Source organism: Colossoma macropomum, unplaced genomic scaffold (genome assembly GCF_904425465.1).
Source record: "Colossoma macropomum unplaced genomic scaffold, Colossoma_macropomum, whole genome shotgun sequence".
Classification (NCBI taxonomy): Eukaryota; Metazoa; Chordata; class Actinopteri; order Characiformes; family Serrasalmidae; genus Colossoma; species Colossoma macropomum.
The window spans coordinates 13,310,596-13,331,409 of record NW_023494800.1 but is presented as its reverse complement, the minus strand read 5'-3'; the positions used below and the strand labels follow the sequence as shown (position 1 = coordinate 13,331,409).

Here is a 20,814-nt window from a genome sequence, read left to right as displayed (position 1 = left end):
TCACAATGTATTGAGTATTTGTTCATTTGTGTTTATTGTAATGTTAGTGTTTTTTTCAAACAAAGAAACACTTACCACCTAGATTGAAACCTTAAAGACCTTAGACTACTGTGCTGTACAGTACTGTATATCCTTATTATTTGTTACATTACATGTGGTAAAGTAATTACAGTTTGAAACACCTCTGATGATCAGGTGAAGAGGTGACATCTAAGGCTAAGAGCTTTCCCTATATATGATGTATTCAGATATCTGTCTAGGGAACTAGACAAAAAAGGCTATAAATACAGATATGTTCAAATAAATATGTAACTATTGATGTGTACTGTATTCAGGAAACAGCTGAAAGTGTGTTCTTTGGTAAATTAGATGATCATTATTTGGCATTACACAAATTCAACAGATACCTAAATGGTATTTAAGTGTTTGAAGTGTCTCTGTTGTGACTGACACTCAGTTATGTGCTAGACATGCTTGTGGTTGTAAGTGGAGACTATCCTGGGCATGTTTTGCTTTATTTTTTGTGTGTTTTGAAAGATTAGCTCTCATAAAGCCTTGTGGAATGAAACATAGCTTTCTGACACAATGTCATGCATAACTATACTCTAAGAGGTACATTTAGATTTATTTGCTTTATTGTAAGGGTGTTCTGCCCTAGTCTACATCAGCCTGCATGTAGAAATATGAACAGTGGCAATCCATGATCCAAACAGTATTGGAGATTTGTGGACCAGACATTTATTAGAAGGCCATTATTTTTTGTTCCTGTTTTTTTAATGCATATATGCATTTTTGTAGCTTAATGGTTTATTAAACATTTACTTTCAAACCATTTGGATCCACAGTGTGTTCAAGTCATGCGAAAAGCAATATACAATGGACACAAATTCTGCAGTAAAGAGAAATATATTTATTTATTCATGTTTACCGATAGAATAGCTTTAAAAAGAGGAGCATAAGTGATAAAAAATGTCCATTCAATGTTTTTTTGCCTTTGTTTTCCTTTAAATATTACATAAAATAAATAATTTATTCAAAAGCAGTCAGGTAAAGAATGGAGCTATCAAATACAGTGGCTTTGCATGTAAATAAGGATTTGTTAGAGTCGTTTATGCTATGGTGCTACCTTGGCTAAGTTCTCCTTGTAGTATGCCGTTCATCTGTCTTGGCCCCTCACTCTCGCACCTTCGAGCAAGTGCTTCCGATAAGTGTTTGCGTTACTAGCAGTCCACTGAGTCACAGAGCACAAACGTCCATTAGAAAAGTCTTGCATGAGTTAGTACAGCATAAATAACTGCATTCAAAGGTCACACACACAAATACACACAAGTTATACACTCTGTGAAATGTCTCTTTAGTTTGTCCGGGGAGGGGGCGGCCATTCCTCCTCTGTCCTTTTGGTCCATTTCCTCCACTGGAAAGGATTTGGCGTCGAAAAACAACTCATATTTTCTCTGGTGCCAATAACTTAAAACAAATATATGACATCAACCAGACTCATTGAAAATGAGTTCATATAGTTCCTTTACATAGTGCCTTCCTTTCAAAAAAAAAAAGTCTTTTTATATTGTAGAAAATTCCAAGTCTTTCCTCAGTGCAGTAAGCTGTTCCCAGGGCGGGGCATGTACAGGGCTGTGGTTATGGAATGGGAATGGGAAGAAAGTGTGTGGCAGTGTTTTTTCTTCGTGTCTTTTTGGCCCTCATGGGCTTGCCGTTGGCGCTCAGGCCCACAAACATGGGTTTCTTCTTGTTCCTCCACTCTGCAGAGGCATAGGTGTTGTACCTGTTCTCCTCTATCCTCTCTATCAACTTGCAGTCAATGCCAAACTCCCTCTGGAGAAAAAAAAAACAGAACATGAGCTGTTAGAAGATTAAGTTCAGCCTGTGAGATAATTGAGATTTAACAAAAGTAAAGGAGAATGGGTCAGTTAGTTTACAATATAGATACCCCAAAAACAGTCAGTATACAGAATAAAGTATCACAGTTAAATATAGTGTTTTTTGTGGACAGCAATGGTAGGTAAGTAGGTAAATTTTAATATCAATGGCTGCTGGAACAACAGCAGCAGTGAGCATTTGACCCACCACTTTTCAGTACTGGGGCGACACCCCACCAACGTTTGAGTCTGCTTATTTAGGGGAAAAAAAACTCCACTCCGCCTAACTCAGGGGTGGGGAACTCTGGTCCTGGAGAGCTGGATTCCTGCACAGTTCCTCCTCAAGAACACCTGATCAACTCATTAGTTAATTATCAGGTTTAGCTGCCGTGCTGGTGGAGAGAAATCACCAAACTGTGCTGGACTCAGTTCCCCACCCTTTGCCTACCTGCACATACTGCAGAACTCTAGGCATGAACAGACAATCAAACTCAGCAGCAGAACCAATCAAAATCTCAATTTCAGCTGGGGGGGGGGGACATTTTCCAAAAACTGAAACTTGTATGATTTCATGTTCAGTAAGAGGACTCCCACCACTCACTAACAGCATTTTTTCTAAGGACCAAATTCAAGAACCAAAGCATTTTGCCCCACCACTTTTGGTGGTGTTGTGCCACACCTATTCAGTCCCCAAGGATTACCATGAGATAACTGTATTATAAATTTCCTTTGTGTGGCATAGATAAATACTCCCCTAAGTCCATGAGACGCCTTTGTTTATGTGCTTTCACAATGCGAAAGTTTGAGCTACTGCGTCACTGCTGTGTCGTTACTGTTTTATTTCTATTCTTATTTCGGTCCTTTCCCATTTGATTTCACTTCTCTGAGACATAAGCTACCATTTTTCCTGTTTCAGGTAACATTTGCAATTCATGAGAGCAGATGAATGGAGCCGGTGGAGCTGGAGGGGGTGAGGAACAAAGGCCGAGCTGTGGATTGTGTTGCTAGACGGTGAATGGAGCGGTGCTACATGCATGGAGCAGTATTTGAGGAGAGACTAGTGTGTAAGGAAGAGGGGCATCTCGGCTTACTTTCTCGAAGATGACAGAACTCTTTTGCTGAAGCCGACTTTTGCTAGGGGATTATTTACAGGCAATGGAGTGGAACTGTCCTTTAAAAGGACCCGAGGCTTTTTAAGAGCCTAAAGACATGAGAAATAGAGCAGGGGCTCAGGCGACATCAAAGGCCCTGAGCCTTCACTGATCTTTCAGAGACCTGCTAAAAATGAACTACCTAATGTTTCTGTTACTAAACACAGAAGTAATGAAAACATTGTTTGAGTAATATAAGTGGAATCTGAATTAGTTGGTGTCTCATGAATGTATGAGATGCGTAAACTCTTAAGATTTTTTAATATTTATATTTTCTCTTTCTCATAAAAGTGGTGGGAGGGCCAACTTTGGACATCTTTGATGCTTGGCAGTCTTTCTGGTGTAAACAATTCATAGAACATTTAGAAAATGATCTTAAGCTGAATATATATTCATTGCTTTCAAACACCATGTGGTTGCAGCTGCCAGTAGATGAACTTACCGCTCCATACACCACCCCTTTCTTGTTGATTGCAAGGTAGTAGTTGCTGTCAAGCCCTTTGATAGCCACGATACCAACATCCACAGACTTGATTTCGAGTATACCTACAAAACAAAGACAAACACAATGTTAATATGCATCTGCAAGAAGCTCCATTAAGTCCAAAAGTCAAACAATACATGACAAATTATTTGTATGATGAATGGAAGTAATGCTGATAGTCCGCAATTTACGTCCAAGCCTTTTATCTGATGAAGGTCAAAAATAACTGAGAGGTCTTAAAAAGTCACAAAGCGAGCTTCGCTCCAGCTGATTACACTCATGAGGATGAATTCATTGTTGATGTGCATCTCAATCATGTCTGATATTTGTGTAATCACTGCATTCCTCTATAATCCCCATCAGTTTCCCAGCAGAGGTTGCACAGGCTGCCTCTGCCTCTCACTGCCAGTCAAGTAGAACACACAGCCGTTTGAGCTGATCCATTTGATCTCTCTGCTAACTGGCCAGAAAGCCTTAGTGAGAGCTCTCTCAGAAACAAAAAACATGCAAACACAAAACAAATGAAAAGTTTACTGTCGCTGCTTGCTTTCAGAGTCGAGCAAAACACAGACCCAGAAAATGAAAATGAAAGAATACAGACATATCTATATTGAACATTGAATATGTATATCTATTTTTAATTTATAACTATGTCTATATTACGATACATTCTACATAAAATACAGCACTGTGCAAAGGTCAGAGACCACACTTCATTTATTTAAAGTTGCATCAAGTGCAAGTTATACATTCTCAGCATGAGGGAAAAAAAGCGGAAAATATATATTTAACAGAAAATTACACAGGCACACCAACAACTATGTATAATATAATTTTTTCAGTATTTAGTGTGTTCATCCTTTGACTTTATTATAGCTTTCATTCTTTTTGGGAGACTTGCTTTTAGTTTTTCAAAGAAATCTACAGGGATATTTTTACACACTTCTAAAGTTCAGTCTTAGAAGTTGGTTGCATTTTCTGCTTCTCATGATCCAAATAATCCCATTTACAACTTTAGACTCATCAGTCCATTTGGTCTAATGCTAATTTTCCTCTTTTTTCTATTTTCGTTTCTCACTGAAAATAAGAACATGTACTTAATTGCAATTTTGACTGGAAATTAAATAAATAACAGTTGGTCTCCAAATTTTGCATAGTATTATAATATGTTCCTTTTTGCATGGGCAGAATTCTGTATCAGTTTGCAGTCTGAGGATTTCTGAGCCATTACTGATTCAAGTCTCAGTAAGCGTAGCTGTTTTTCCTCTTAAAGGCAATTACATAAACTCACAAAGCTATCACGCTTTAGAGAGGCTTAGCCTTGAACCAAAGCAGGTTCTGCTGGCACATGGGGCAGCCTGATCCTGTATTATTTGCGTATGGGATTAGGGGGGCTTTGCCCCTAAAGGTGGCTTTGGACAAAGTCAAGCTGTTAATAATAGCTACAGCTGCATCAGAACAGCTGCATCCTGGAACATAAGTCATTGCTTCGGTCCACTTTGATACAGCTGAGGCCCAATTACTGAAGATTAGCGCTACTACATGAAGGGCATTAGGACTGTCACTCTGCCCAATTTGAAAATATACACAAATGCTCTATATGTAATGCTAACAGAGCACATATCTCATGCGAAGCACTCTGTGGGGTTGAAGCCACACCTGCGCAGCGAGGCGTGAGCACGGCAGCTCGGCCACAACAGAAGGATTAGGCAGGATCTGAGAGTTTCCCCCTTCCGCATGGACTCAGGTTGCAGCTATTGAAGGGAGATGTAAGAGAATCTAGTCAGCTTTCCCCTCTCCTCCCTCGCCTCAGGTTTGTGAACAAGAGAGACAGAATGAAAAGAGGAAGAACAGAGCGCAGATGACAGACTTGGTGGGATTAGAGGAGAATAATCCACGATCAAAGAGAGATAGCGCGGACAAGTGCAATGGTCCAAATAAGACAAGTGAGCATGAAGTTGGCTGGTGCAACACCACCAATCATGTACACTCTTCAGAATTAAAGGGCCAAAAAGGGTTCTCTGGAACAATGCCATAGAAGAACCACTTTTATAGTGGATGGTTCTTTGAAGAACCATTTTGGTTTTACATTTGTAGTCCAGTTCTCTTGGTCTGGAACAAAGGAAAAAATTATAAATTGTTGCATTTTAGTTCTGGTTTGCTTAGCATTCACACTGACATACTTGACATGCATATAAATAATTCATGACTGATTTACTAGATTTATTGACATAGATTTGGTGACAACTGGGGATAATATCTAATGAGCTTTCAGAACCATGCTGTACTGTGTCTTAACTGAGCTCTTGGTTTTATGTATATGTTGTTTTATGAATGTCTTCTGGATGTCTCCTGTTTTTCTAAAGCATTAAGCTACAAGAAGTCATGCATTACAGTAGTTTTTTTAACGACGTGAAGCGCAGTGAAAGCGCAGCACAGGTCCTTGAGTGGTTTACTGCTTTTATAAAATGGTGAAAAACTTGAATTAGTACATAATAGAATTAACATGTCCAGTCATATTTATGTATATCAAGTATTTTTTCAGCCTCTATTTAAAACTGAAACATTATGATTACCAATTCAGAGCTTATAAAGAGATGATAAAATGCATCTCCATATCAAAACAGCATCAGAAATAAGGTCTGTAGTGAAGAAACAATGGTTCATTCTGTGTTTGGTTGATAAGATGTCTTGTGTTCATACTTCAAACAAACTGCACTACAGTTTGTTTGGAAGTGGACCATGACTGAGCTCCTTAGGGGGTCTCAAACTGATATTTTGTGTGCACCAGAGTTCATTTTAATTGAACTAAACCTGCCAAGTATGAACACACCCTGAGATATGCAAATATGAAGCACCTTTATAAAATTGAAGAACCCACACATAATGTAAAGCTTCTTTACCAGTTTTTTTTTCCCTAAAACTATTTCTGAGCCTTCATTTTTAACAGTGTAGGCTATATGATAGAAGCAGGTGCTCGCAAACACAGCTGGAATGAGGGTGTCCAATGTCAAAATAACATCTACTGTAGATCTTTTGACAAAGCACCTGTTTAAGATGTTCCCTTTTGACTGTTTGATGTGGTTCTGCTGAATCAAAACACACAGATTTTTTACAGCCCCCTTGCTAATCGCCAGAATGCTTTCTTAGCCTGTACCCACAAGCTGAAAAGCAGCTATGCAAGAAGAATTTAAAAGACAAAAACATCTCTATTAACAGCTAACATATCGTTTCTGCCTTGAACTCTTAATGCCTGTGTCTCTTTCATTTACCTTACTGTAAAGCGTGACTTTGTGCAGCCTCCAAGAAAACAGGCTCTATTACCTAATCAACATTTTTTGGACATTAGCTAGAAAAACACCTGTGCGTGTAACAAGTCTGTTACGTTTTTATGTGGCAGATTCATAAAAGCAGGACCCACCACGATTTTGCGGTTTCAAAGCAGACACTTCTACACATGGGGACGTGTTAATGCACGAGTGCGAATAACTTTAAAACTGTTCTCCTTGCAGAGTGAGTGATTTATTATATTCATATCATCTGCCGGTCCAGTTTTCTGACCAGGCTTCTTCCACCATGTGCATAATTTAAATCATCTGCTTAGGCACTTGCGAAAAATGTGAGAGAAGCCGCCTGGGCTGCAACTCAATCCTCCATGTATCCTTGGTTTATACTCTCGTAGAGCTCAAATTACAATGGCTTAAAAGCAGCTCAGCTTTAACAAGCTTAGTCTACAGGCTGTGTAAAGCTTGGCCGACTGGTCGTGTGTCTGGAGTGCTACTCCAGTTATTTCTGCTGGTTTGGTCCAGTTCTGGTCCACTGGTGGTCCACTGTGGCCTGACTGTGGTCTGCTGTGTGCTGCACTCAATAGACCTGGCTTCTGCCCCAGGCTCTGTTGGTGGCCACCCCCATTGCTCAACGGCGGTCTATGTTTTCTTGGCAGGGTGACAAAGCGTACGTTATCGCATCTTGTGATAATTACAAAAAACGCCTGCAGCTTCATAGTTGTAGCCCTGCATCGAGCCCTGCAATAGAGTGAATGAGACCCACATCCACTTCAGCTCCCCAGTCCCCTTATGTGTTCATTTGTTTGTGAAAACTGCAGCGTTATCATATAGAGAGGCTTGCGCCAAGCTCAGCTGAAAGGAAAACACAAGCCCCTTGTAGTTAGCTTACAAGCCTTTGAATCATCTCCAGACATCAAAACAGCAATATCCATGAGTTACTTGCACTCAGCCACCCTCACCTAGCTGGCAGCACTTCTTTCCCCTTTCTTCTCAATACTCTAACAAGCTGAGCAATATATCCATGTCAGTGAGTGTAATTGTCCTGGGAACCCTGAGCTGCTGCTCCTGGGACAGAACATGTCTTATCAATTAGCCCCCTGGTTCCCAGACCATAAAGGAAACAGGGTCCCCATTAAAAGCCATCATTGCTGCTGACCCTATGTTGGCTCCTGATGACACTGCCTTGCACCTTTGATCTAGGCATTGCAGGCCCCTGGCTCCTGGACTCTGTGAGATGAGTGGACTGACCGCTCCATGTTCTCATTACTTTCCCCGACCAGATCTCTGCTCCTGCTGCCTTTCGCTATGCACTGCCTTTATACGAACTTGGTTTTAGAGAACCGTGAAAGTGCTTTTGCTGTTGATCCATTGTCCATCCTTTCAAAGGTTTTTGCATATAACTAGTTTTTGAAAAGAATGACAGCTGAAGGAAAACGCACCAGTATTTCTCTAATAAAGATGTTATTAATCAAAATATAGCATTAATATTTCTTTTTATATTGTGATATCAGAATCATATTAGTATTGGCAGATATTTGCTTAAAAAAAGCAACATTAGAGAGACCTTTAGATTTTCCAGCATTTAAAACTGATGTTTAGTGATGTTTGTATTGTACTCTGAATAAGCAGAACGTTTAGGAGACACCGGGTTGCTGTGCAAAAATTATAACCCTCTAAAAATAAACAATTTATTTCTTTGTAATGTTAATCCTTGCATATCTAGTCCAAAATTATACTTTTTCTAAATATTTATGTATTGGCATCAAGAGATAAGTACATAAAAAATATCAGATATTGGCATCTTCCAACAACTCCCGTATCAGTGCATCCCTAGATATAAACAACGAAAACTTCAGTCTTTGCATATTTTCTGAAAACTTCCAAAACTACTAAATGTATTAATAATTAAGTGCATGCATCAGAATTCAAGTCCCACTGTTCATCACCACAAGCAGAATGTTTGTCGTATAGTTCTAAACTGGAATGCTCTTGATTTAATGCAGGAGCTCTCTATATTAAAAGCATAGGTCAATATTAGAAACGCATGTTTTGTACATTTAAGCTTCAAACCGGAAAATGTTCCACAAAAGAAATATGTGAACTTTGCTGAGAGGTTTAGAATAACACTCTTACTTCTTGAGAGCAGTGGAAGAGCAGAGCTGCTTTTATAAAGACTATTCTTCAGGTGAACATTCTCTAAGACTTATCCGGCGCTGTAAATACTGCAAGTATAAATCATCTTAAGTAGTGTTTTTCACTGATATTTTTAAACATCTTACTCTTCTGTCCTAAAAGGAGGATCGCCCGTGGTTCATCACTTTCGTCTGTTCCAAATTTACTATCTGTATGGATTCTGCACTCCACTTTCTCTGACATCTAACAATTTGTCATGGGAGGAGTGGGAATCTGGTGAAAGGCTAAATGTCTAGTTCACATCTGCCTTCATATATCTTTTTTTATTGCCTTGTTCTCAACATCTCTACCTTTGCCAGGACATTGTGATCATAACAGTGTTCTTTTTTAAAAAATATGCTGAAACCACACTCGCACTATTTCAAAACTAACAGGAAAACATGGCTCAAAGCAACTCCATAAATTCATGCTGGAATAGTTTGTGTATAAAAGTGATACTAGTGATACTAAAGATGTGTTGAGTTTTTAGATATCATTTGAGAGGGAGAGGAAATCTGAATTTTCATGGCAATGTATTAACTAACTAGGCCAGTCTGCATTATGTAATGACTCACCTAAAGCAATTGAAAATAACATTAAATTACTCTTGATGTTTATGTCGCTCGGCACAGTGAGAGAGGCTCAGGGATACAAGCCGATACTGCAGCTCTAGAATGTCTTACAAAAACCTCAAACCTAAAGCAGCATCTTATAGTACACAATGATCTTACAGCCTGTGAGCTCACATAGTGCGCATGTACCAAATTTCAATCTGTGGTGCATCACATACTAACTTACTTTTGAAGTTCAAGCTTAAAAATGCTTAACTACTGTTTCCAATTATTCCAACGTTCTTGTTGGTGCTATTTAAGCATGCCTTTCTTTCAGAACAAGCAGAATACCATGTTCTTTGGCCAAACCAATGACACAACTCCTGTCATCTACTCAGTACACTGTGTAAGTGTAACGAAAAAGCTTGGATGGAGGGCTACGGCTTCTTCTAAGGGCCAAAAACTGAATGAAGCATGGACACCTTGGGGGACCATAAAACCACTTAAACATATTGTACTGTGAATGGACTTTCACAAACATTTCGTAGGTCTAAAATTTGCAATATGGTAATGGAGAAGGAAAGCAGCTCTTAATTTTAATAGATATTAATGAGATCATTTATGATTTTGGACCATCTCTATTGGTCCATCCATTATGAAAGGCTAACATAATATAAAGGACAGTTGGTACTTTCAAATGAAAAGCCCCTCTGTCTCTTTGGGGTCTCTCATCTTTTGTGGAAACCATTGTGAATGATCCAACCATTGGCATCTGGATGCATAATCTTAGGGCTTGGCATTAGTCAAAGTTGTTCAATGTCAATGCAGATACTGAAAATTTGCCTTCAAATTCCTGAAAGATAATTTTATCAGGGTCTTCGTTTAATTAACAAAATAAAAGTGGGTGTGGCTTAAAGCAGAAATAAGTGTAAGTTGCTGTTATTTAATGACCGCAATGGGCCGCAGACTAATCAGAAGTGCTGATGTTAATAACATGCATACAGAATGTAATTTAAACAACCAATGCGGAAGCTAGATTTGGGAACAAGCATGCTTATTGGCTCACGAATGCTTAAAACGGGTTACTTACCTACTGAAATTTGACAAATATCATAAGTAATAATATTCTGTAGTATTGAAGTAATTTGTTTGATATCATAAAACTATTAAATTTCGATACCCTGCCCTAATCCTATCAGAGTAAAGTGGGAGGGGAAGGGGGAGGGGTTTATGCTATACACACTCTAGAATAAGAACAAGTTTGGCACATGAAATGTTGAAAATGAAATCGAATCTTGACCTTTGTGTATCATTACATCTCTAGCAGCCATGCAACCTGCATATGCACCCACACAACCCCCCCCCACCCCACCCCCCCAAAAAAATATATATATGCGGCAAACAGACTCCAGCCTCCTCTTAAATGTCAAAGCAGGCACCCAGGTCGATGGGGACCGGAGCAATAGTGTGTGGGAACGTGTTGCATTAGTAGCTAGTAAAGCCATGGGGGAGAGAGTAAGGAGGAGGGGGGATCTGTGAGGGATAAAATGCAGGGCTCTAGCTGCAGCCACCAGTTGCCTTAGGATAAGCTCCCTCCCTCTCGCCTGGACCCCCTGCCTCTTGTGCACGCAATATATAATTAGCCAGCATTCCTGCCTGCTTCTTTAAAAACCGGGCCGGCCAGATGCATCCCCGGTCACATCGCCGCTCTCACTTCACTACCTTTGATGCTTCCATTAGGCTCCCCCAACCACCATCTGTTCAACCACACTCCGCACAAGAATTCGCCCTGGTGATGATGTGAAGACGTGTCCAGGGAAAAGTGCATTCTCAGCTATGTGTTTTGTTCCCTGTGCTAGAAAAGTGCTTTAAGATTGTAAAAATGGTTTTGTTGCTTCAATCTGAATCAATTATGTTGATTTTCGAATGCTACAATCGATTATAACTGATTTAATACCTCTATGATTACATACTTATGTAGTATTATAAAGTAGGTACAAATTTTTTGCCAACAAAAAATGATTAGTATATTGTTTTTTTCTGTTAAATAAATATGTCTATAATCATATTTGTTCTGCTTTTTAACAGCACTAAAGCTGGAAGGCAGGTAAAGTGCTGGAGTGAGTTACTGATTGTTTATAAACTTTGGTGTTCACACAATGCAGTTCAATTAGATGGCATAATTAATAGAATGTCCATTCCCAACAATGAATTGTCACATTTCCACGACTCAGTTTACACCTCTATTTTTTTTTTGTATGGTGCAAAAGGCTAAAGAAACAAATACTTTTCATAAGCTTTAGGATTGTCCTCAGAAGACCCATGTCCTCTGCCACACTAAAAGGACAAACAGTATCCATTAATAACTCAGCAGGATGTAGAGACACTTCTCTGTTGTGCTGAATAACACCAAGTTGATGACATGGAAAAAGATTATTTATGATAGTACATCAGCCCTTTTCACTTTGAGCTCAGTTTCTGCTGAAAGATAGAAAAATGGAGTGGCCCAATGGTCTGATGGAGTAAGAGTGTGTGGTTCTTTCAATAAATCTGTGTCTTATTCCAAAGCTCTAGGGACAGTCCTATAGTGGGCATAACAGTGAACTGATGGGCAAATATCAGAGCTTGTTGAAAGCAACTCTAAAGTAAGTTTTCAGCGAGTAAAGCGGGACGGAGATAAATAAAAGTAGGAAAGAATGGTGGTGACTTTGAACATGACGCCTCCGCTTCCTGTGTCCCAGGCGACTTTGGTCAAACTAAAAAACCACAGGGAAAAACACATCCAGCTCTGCATTTGAATATTCAACAAAAACAATTTTTGACCAAAAACTATACACAAAGTGGTGCATTTTATTGGAATCTATTCTCGGTTGTATAAATAAGAAGTTCAGAAAAGTTCATTCTGGTGGTTCAAAGCCCTTCAACCAACTGTTGGTCAGGACTCTGAGACGTAAATGCTTATTCTTTCAACAGCCAATGGAGGATCACACTTTTAGTGATTTGGCCTGTTGGCTGGCAGGCAAGCTACAGCACCAGAAGATAGACAGTGCTATTTCTCTCCAGCACGAGCCTTGGCACAAATGACCCTGTGCTTTAAGTTATGGGGTCAAAGGTTAGGCATACATCTGGTCTTCTGTAGCTCTGTGATAAGCTTTCAACAGGGCAAAAACAAGACTTTAACTAAAGAAAGATGTAGAAAGTCACCACTAAATGTGCAGAAAGTGTATATATGTGGGATAGTTTTACTACAAAAGACAATTTTTTTAAGGCATGTCACCAGTTAGGTAGTCTACCAACTGATATGACAATGTTAAGCGCTCTTGTGAGACTCATTTGCATTGAAGATTGAAATATATCAATCTTACAAGTAATTAGCATGCAATAACAATGTAATAAGCAACATTAATGAGAGCTCTTAGGATGTACAGTGGATATAATCATAAGGCTGCTTGAATCTCTCTACCTAGAGAACAAAGAAAGGTATGCAATTGTTTTATCTCTACACATTGCCTTTATACTGTGTAACATCATTTAACACCTTCTGCAGGCCTAACACAATGGGAAAGTTAGAGTAAACATGTCAGAGTTGTAGATATCTTACATTTTTGTGGGTCATGGGCCTTGTTTGCATCCTCAAGCTGTCTAGTAAAAGTGGGCTCTGTTATTTATGAATCGCAGGAGAGAAACTCTTATGAGGACGTTCAGGTCAAATGGAATGAAAAGAAACATTGATGTTAACCTTTTGTACATCAGCCCACTCCTCATAAGTCACTTTTATGGCTTGTGTGGTTGAGATTTCCCATGAGAGCTATAAATGGGCACCACAATCACAGAGTGAGAGTGCAGGCTCGTATGTAGCGAATGCCATCCATGTGTTTCGAAATATAAATTCTCACATTCATTGAGCAATCTTTCATCCCATCTCTCAGAGCCTGTTAGGAAAGTCATCCACCATTGTCTCTTCTGAACAGGCTGCATGGCAGACGCAATAGGAAACAGAGGAAAAACATACTAATCCAACAGCAGCACTACAGTAAGTCATAGTTCTGGCAGGAACATCATACTGTGGACCTGCAATTACACTCACTACAGTGAGCCATGTCTTAATTTCATTATGCTTATGATATCTCATTATGCAAGAGGGCTGTATTGATGTGACTATAATGTCACACACAAACACACATAATGAGGAGCAGCTGATTCTCCTGCTGAGAGAGCTGGTTGTTGTCAAATCATTAGCTACTGATGAGGCATTTAACATCACACCAGCTTCCCATCTGAGCCCAGTGGAGCGTCTCACTGAGACTGTCCAACCGCCTGACTGACAATGACAAGCCTTTCAGCTCGAGGTCATTCTCTCAGTGAAAAGAAATCATAGACAAGCAACAGGTAATAATGCTTTTGCTTTTTACTAGGCCTGTTATTATAATACAAATTTAACTGATGATTAATTGCCATAGTTATAACTGTGACAGCAGTTTAACTATTTAATTGTTTTGTTTTTTTTTTATATTCATTTTATGGATTTAGCAAAATAAAAGTCTAAAGTGGCTGAATTGGCTCATTAGCCAATTATGCTTCCGAGCTGTCTACAGTCATCTTAAGGTTAAATAAACAAACATTACTCACTGCTGCCCACTAAACATATTAATAATCAACATTAAATAAACAAACATTACTCGCCACTGCCCTCTAAACGTGTTACAGCAGCAGTCAGTGTGTTCAGCTTTCTTTTATTTGCATGCAGTTTATTTGGAACCAGCTCATTTGAAATGTTTGAATCTCAGCCGCAACAGTTGCAGTTGTGTGAAACAACTTTCATGAAACAGCCAATCATAATGCATGTTTCAACTGACATATCATAGACCGGGACATTACACAGAATATGGAATAATGTTGGTAATTTGCTGGTAACCAGCTAGTTTGACTAGAAATGTTAACTAGTGAGCTAAAGCTAATGTGACTGATTGAATGGCTGCTTGTGTCAGTGTTTGTTAGCCTGTTAATTGAGCTACATAGCTAGGTTATGAATTTGTAGCCTATTATAGTACATTGCATAACACAAATAACACATTGCAGATCAATTTTTATAACTAGAATTGTATAATCTATGAAAAATATTAGCTAATCTTGCTAACTACTAGAGTCATTGTGTTGCATGCAAGTTTTACTTTTTTTTAATCGCTTGACAGCTGCAATGTGCAACTTGCAACTGGTTGCAAATAACTGACATTAGTTTTATAGAAATTAATTTATAGCAGTTACTGAAGATCAATAACTGAACAAAAAGTCTAGAGTTTAAATTAGAAATTAACATACATCATTAATAGAACTATTACAATAATTATAGTAATGATACTCTGACCTTCTAACAAAGGATGGGTGATGCAGTAAAAAAAAACAACAACAATGTTCTTTAGCACTAATGATATAAATGACATGCTCAGAAAAATCTATTGTTACATAAATGATCACAATGTCGATAAACATCATCATATTGCCCACCCCTACTTGCAAATGTAACATTCCAATTTAGCAACCAAAGTTGTTCATAGAAAGCACTGTTATGTCAGAAACGAGTAAGAACTCCACTGCTCACCCCCCACTCCACACACTCTGAAACCTCTGAGGAGAAAAAAACAAGCAGTGACAGATGAAGTGTTACCCCTCTTAATGTTCTGAGCATGCTCTCATCCAGCAGGCTGCACATCAGCAGCACTCTGAGCAGAGCAGCACCAGGGCAATTGATTTTGGCTTAGAAACACCTCATTGCCTCAAGCATCATCTGTATCCCTAATTGAGCACTATTAGATTCAACTGGCTCTAAATGGACTGAGTAGGGGGAAAATGACCAGTGCGCCGACCTCTGTTTGATGTACTGCCCACCAGTTGACATGATGATTGGATAGACCCCTGCACTTTGGACCTCACAACCAGTAGTTGAACCCTAAACTGCTAAATACCCTCAGTCAAAGCTGTCAAAGCCTAATGATCCTCATTAAGAATTTCCTCCTGCCGGGCCGGCCGGATTGAACTTCTTTAAAGGCAAATTTTTCTGCTGCTTAAGCCCAGAAGAGAGCTGGAAGCATCTGCATTCATAAAAAGGAAGGTGCAAAAAGGTTTTTTGGAACAATGGCATAGAAGAACCACTTTCAGTTCCTTAAAGAACCTTTTGATGGGTGGTTTATTTAAAAGAAAAATTAGATGAAATGTAGGTAAGACCCTCACATGATGTAAAGGCTCTATACAACTGATGGCTCAATGGATAGTTGAATTGACGTTTCTTTAAAGAACCATTTTTGTAAATGGGATGCAAGTGCAAAGAACATAATAGGAACCCTCATAATAATGTAAAGACTCTACATCAGATGTTCTCAAGCAAGTCCTCATGGCCCTCCTGACGGCCCACAATTTTACTAAATCTGAAAACTCAACACTTAAGGATGGAGGAAAATTATGGACCATCTGGGGCCCTGAGATCCGATTTCAGAAACAACTGCTTAATGCACCTGAAGGTTGAATGAATGGTTCAATGGATGCTTTATCAAAGACCTCTGTTTGCAAATAAAGACTATTTTCAATGTTTTAAGGACTTAATGCAAAGATTTTATACCAACCTTTATCTGTAAGAGTGTATGGTTTACCTTCTGGCCTGTGTTATTCTTTGGTTGGATACTAATTTAAGGAACAAACAATGACCACCTTAAGCAGAAACAGATAAAGCGAGTCTGAACTAGGGAAAGAAAGTCTAAACTGTAGGCCTGCGCTGAGGCGGACGGATTTTGCCTTCTCAGCTGAACGGGCCGTTCATGTGTACGTTTCAGCATCACAGTGAGGTTGTTGTTTGGTAAGCTCAATGGACTGAGGACAGCTCGGACTTCCAGCACGGGGGCTATGTCCAAAAATGTCTTGTGGGAGATGAGAGTCACAAACACAATGTGACAAAGTGATACTGAGCAGATGGATTCTGAAAGGGAAATCAAACAATATGGGTGGGATTGGATTACAAGCTGCACATAGACAGGTCTTTTGTGGAGAGCAGGGAGAAAGAGAAGGCGACTCGGCTGGAGAGCGCTCGGTGCTCCACTGCTGACGTACAAACTCTGCAGCTAGTAAAGAGCTACACTCGGTCATGCTTCTCTGAATGTTTTTGCATATGGTAAAAAATATTTGCTATCTTAAAATAATAACAAAATGTGAAAGTTGTGCATGCATAAATTTTTCATCCTTTATTAAGAAAACACCAGCAATATATTTCTATGGCTGTGTTTCTCTTGTTAAACGATCTCATGACTGTATTAAACAAGCACTATAAAGTAAAAGCATGAGGATCTGGACAAAACATTGGCCAACAGAAGCTTAATACTAGAGAATAAAACACAACATTTCTAAATGGAGCTAATAGGCACATATATCAAGAGAATTTATAGCTTAGGAGGGAAACAGATGGTGATGGACACTCTTTCAATGTTCCTCTAAAGACTTTTCTCCAAATCTCCCAGCTCTATAAAAAAGATACTGGATTGTATTCAAACACAAGTCTATGGCCCTGAGATGATCATTAATGTTATAACATCACTTCATACAGAACAACCTACTGTGCTGTATATCACAATATGCTGTGAGAAATATTATTCCACATGCATAGGAATTTTTTCACAACAGCTCCAACTGGGCTAAAAAAAAATATTTTGCAATGATATCTTGCCATAGCATTCCAGTCTCCTCATCTCTGCCCATTTTACTGGCAAGTATGGCGGCAACAATGGTTTCTGATTACAGAATAAATAAACCAAACACGGCTGTCGCGAAAGCCGCACACTTAAAGGCCCGGCCACTCTGGTTTGGTTTGAAGTGCAGAGCACTACTGCTACCTTGTGGGCACAGCCGCTCTCCAGAGCGTCCTCACAAAAGCAGGGGAAAGCTCGGAGATGGCTCAGCGCCAACCTGTTTTGGAGAAATGATTCATTCACCACCAAGTGGTTCCCCTCTCTGCCTCCCGCAGACATTCCAGGCCATATCCACACTTTCTGATGGGATGGCACTGAGAGGATATGTGTATTCTCTCTGAAATGTTCCTGCATGTGGCTGGAACATAATGACCAGCATGGCTTGTGCCTTAAGGTCATTGTGGGCCCGAACGACAACCGCATTATGTTCACATGTGGTAAGCAGTTGGCGGGAGTCAACTTTGAACATGCCTGTCGTGTTTACTGGCATCCCTACAGGTGGATATACAGCCATATGAAGTCTATCCAGTGAAAACTACCAACGTGACCTGTCTGTAACTGTCTCAACTCAAATTGCTCAAACACTTGAAATCTCTGTTACTTCTTCATTCAGAGGCTTTTTAAGAGGCAGCTCGGCTAATTGAACTACCCACAGAGATCCAGCGCTTTGGGTCTGTAACAAAACCCCACGCACATGGGCCCCATATGTCAAAGGCTTTTTTTATTAGGGCCAATGTGCGCGCAATGCAGTAACGGAAAAGTGTATAGGCAGTTTTGCAGTGTGCTGGCCAGGTGTTCTGGCCTTATGCTTTGAATCTGCCGTTAAGTGGGGTAAACTTGTAGACTTTTAACTAAAAGACATGACGAGGCGATTAGATGTCAGGCCTAGAAGGGGCTCAAACCGAAACAAGATGACATTATGAAAGCTCTACTTTAAGTACTTTACAGTAGTGGAGCTATAGTGAACTACAGTTCAGTGCTACAGATGTACTGATGATAACAATAACAGAAATAAACTATGATAATATGAATGTAATGTGGTGGAGATGTTCAGTGATTGAAATGTTTCTCTGAAAAGAGATCTCCCTGGGTCACGTCTAATTGGATCCAGGAAATCTGCTGTGAATAAATGTACACTCAGAGAAGTGGAGGAAAACATGCTGGGCTAACTAGTCAGAAAACTTTTGCTGCACACGCGAAGATTCTAAAAGCTGGTGCCACCACGAGCTCAGGTAAGGTTCTTATTATGAGTGGATGTTTGGGCCGAACGAATCAAAGGAGGCAGGAAATAAGCTGTGCCATATCCTGGGAAACATTTCGCCTCTATAGGACCCACATGTGAGAGAGAGAGACTGTGTGTGTGTGTGTGTGTGTGAGAGAGAGAGAGAGAGAGAGAGAGAGAGAGAGAGAGAGAGAGAGATGTGCTACTTACTGAACGGATCGTCTTTGCTCTTGGTGCCGTTGACGGTGCCGTTTTTATCAATCCTGAGAAAAAACTTCTGGTAGGAGAAAAGCTTGCGCTTGCGCACGTCTCCCGTGAGGTGGCTGTAGCTGCGGACATGGCGCCCCACCACCACCGCCGCCGCCGCCACCGCGGACGAGGACGAGTTGGTGGCCACCCTGGAAGGAGGAGGAGGAGGAGGCGGAGGAGAGCGCGCGGGCCTGCTGCTGCGCGCGCCATGGCAGGCCACGGGCAGAGAGGAGCAGAGGAGCGCGAGCAGCAACAGCAGCGCGCACACGCGGGGCGGACGGAACCAGGCTGCGGCACCCTTCGTCACTGTCCATTTGCACATGGTACTGGCGCGTGGAGGACTGCGAAGAGCCTCACAGAAAGGAACATGCTGGAGCGCGCGCCGGCAGAAGGCGAGAGGGCAGGGGGCTAAGCCCCGCGAGAACGCGCACAAGAACGCTGCTGCTGCTGCTGTTGCTGCTGTTACTGCTGCTGCTGTGGCTGCCTAATAGTCTGGATCTGCTTCCCCTCGTGTCCGAAAGGAATGCGTCAACATCCATAACTCAGAGAAAAAACTCTCCTTTGGCGCGCGCGTCCCCCCCTGAAGAGCTGAAGAGCCCCCAGCGCGCGCACACACGCCCCTCAGAAAACGGAGGAGAAGTCCAGGAGCGCACACAGCAACAGGAAAATGTCCTCTAGAAAAAGAAAAAAGGGGGAAAATAAGAACGTCAAAACAACCCAACTGAGTCAGAACTGTTGAGTCTGTTGTTGATGAAGAGAGAAGAATCCACAGTAGAAAGTCAAACTCATGTAATTCCTGCTGTGATCAAGTCTCTCTCTCTCTCTCTCTCTCTCTCTCTCTCTCTCTCTCTGGAAGTCAGTCCGCGAGGGAGAGCGCGCCTCTCTGTCCCACTCTCTCTCTCTCTGAATGTCCCTCTGAGTGCGCGTGGTGGCCTCTTTGCCTTCTTTCCCCCCCTCTGCGTCCTGCTCTCACCGCTCGCGCTCTCTCTGAGGATCCTGAAAGGTGGAGCACTCTGAAGTGACCGAGCTCTGCCACTCTTCTCACCTTATTTATTTAGTGCAGGGTCCCAGATGTAATCTCTGGCGCTAATAGGCAGTCTATGAAAAGCAGTTGGCTTTGAAGATCCGTGCGGGTGCGCGCGGGCGCGCGTGCGCCTGTGGGTGTGTGTCAGAATGAGAGGGGGAAAGAGAGGGGCATTTTTTTTTAGCTCGTCTCCTATCTGTCTCCCTCTCGCTCATTCTTTCTTCCAGCTCTCTCTCTCTCTCTCTCTCTCTCTCTCTCTCTCTCTCTCTCTCTCTCAGCCCCTCCCACCCTGCTCCCTCCCTTTCGGGTTGTGAGCCCCAAGAGTTGCCCGGTCTGTGTCTCAGTCTCTCTCTTTCTCTTTCTCCCTCTCTCTCTCTCCCTTTAGCTCACTTCAGCGGACACCCCTGGCATGTGAACCTTATCAGAGACACCTGGAACTTTCCCCCTCGTTCGCTCGCGCTCTTTCCTTTCCCATCGCCTTCATCAGACTTCAGTTCTTCTCCTAGAACGGCACCTTCAGCTGTGTTGGCATGACTGAACGTAAGAGGCTTTAAAGTACCTGTAACAGCAAACACATGTTAAATAGACGAAAAAGAAAGTAAAAAAAAAACTGAAGTAGCCCTTAAAATGGCTCTGGGGAGTTTTGAGTCAATTACACGCAGCAAGGCTGTCATATCACCGAGAATACATCCAGAAAAGAATCGGAGACTCATGTCTGGATTATTTGTCGTTTAATTTCCTTTTCACATTGCCAGACAAAATCCATATCCCGGTTGCTCGCTGCCGAGCCATGGCATCAAACATCCTCCTCCGTTCTGGTAGTTAAGCCAAGCCAAATTCGTTCACTCTCAAGGAAATGTCATTCATATCATATTTGCTGAATTTCCTCCCTTCTTCCAGTTGCAGCCACAAACTGAAATGCAGTACTGTAACATAAGTTCTCCACAAGTTCTCCACTAAAAAGGGGTTCTACAATAAAGCCAGTGAATATGCTGTGTATAGAGCCATAACAAAAATGCTTGAATGGTTCTTGCACTTGGCATGAAACAGTTGCCATTCTAAGTTTA

General features: G+C 41.0%; 1 protein-coding gene across 1 annotated transcript; it reads right to left on the bottom strand.

Moving 5' to 3' along the window:
- Positions 1-900: 900 nt before the first annotated feature.
- On the bottom strand, positions 901-19,045 carry fgf10a (fibroblast growth factor 10a). The gene is made up of 3 exons (XM_036588183.1): positions 18,685-19,045; positions 3,471-3,574; positions 901-1,833 (listed from the first exon to the last, which is right to left on the bottom strand). The coding sequence occupies exons 1-3, from the start codon at positions 19,043-19,045 to the stop codon at positions 1,639-1,641; spliced, it is 660 nt and encodes a 219-aa protein (XP_036444076.1). The 3' UTR covers positions 901-1,638.
- Between the last annotated feature and the right edge of the window lie 1,769 nt (positions 19,046-20,814).

Bases quoted from the DNA above. Each gene is read 5' to 3' on its own strand.
- fgf10a (XM_036588183.1), bottom strand. From the start codon at position 19,045: ATGTGCAAATGGACAGTGACGAAGGGTGCCGCAGCCTGGTTCCGTCCG. The intron at 3,575-18,684 runs GTAAGTAGCACA...TTTGTTTTGTAG, and splicing joins GAGCAAAGACGATCCGTTCA to GTATACTCGAAATCAAGTCT. The intron at 1,834-3,470 runs GTAAGTTCATCT...TTTTTTCTCCAG, and splicing joins AAGGGGTGGTGTATGGAGCG to AGGGAGTTTGGCATTGACTG.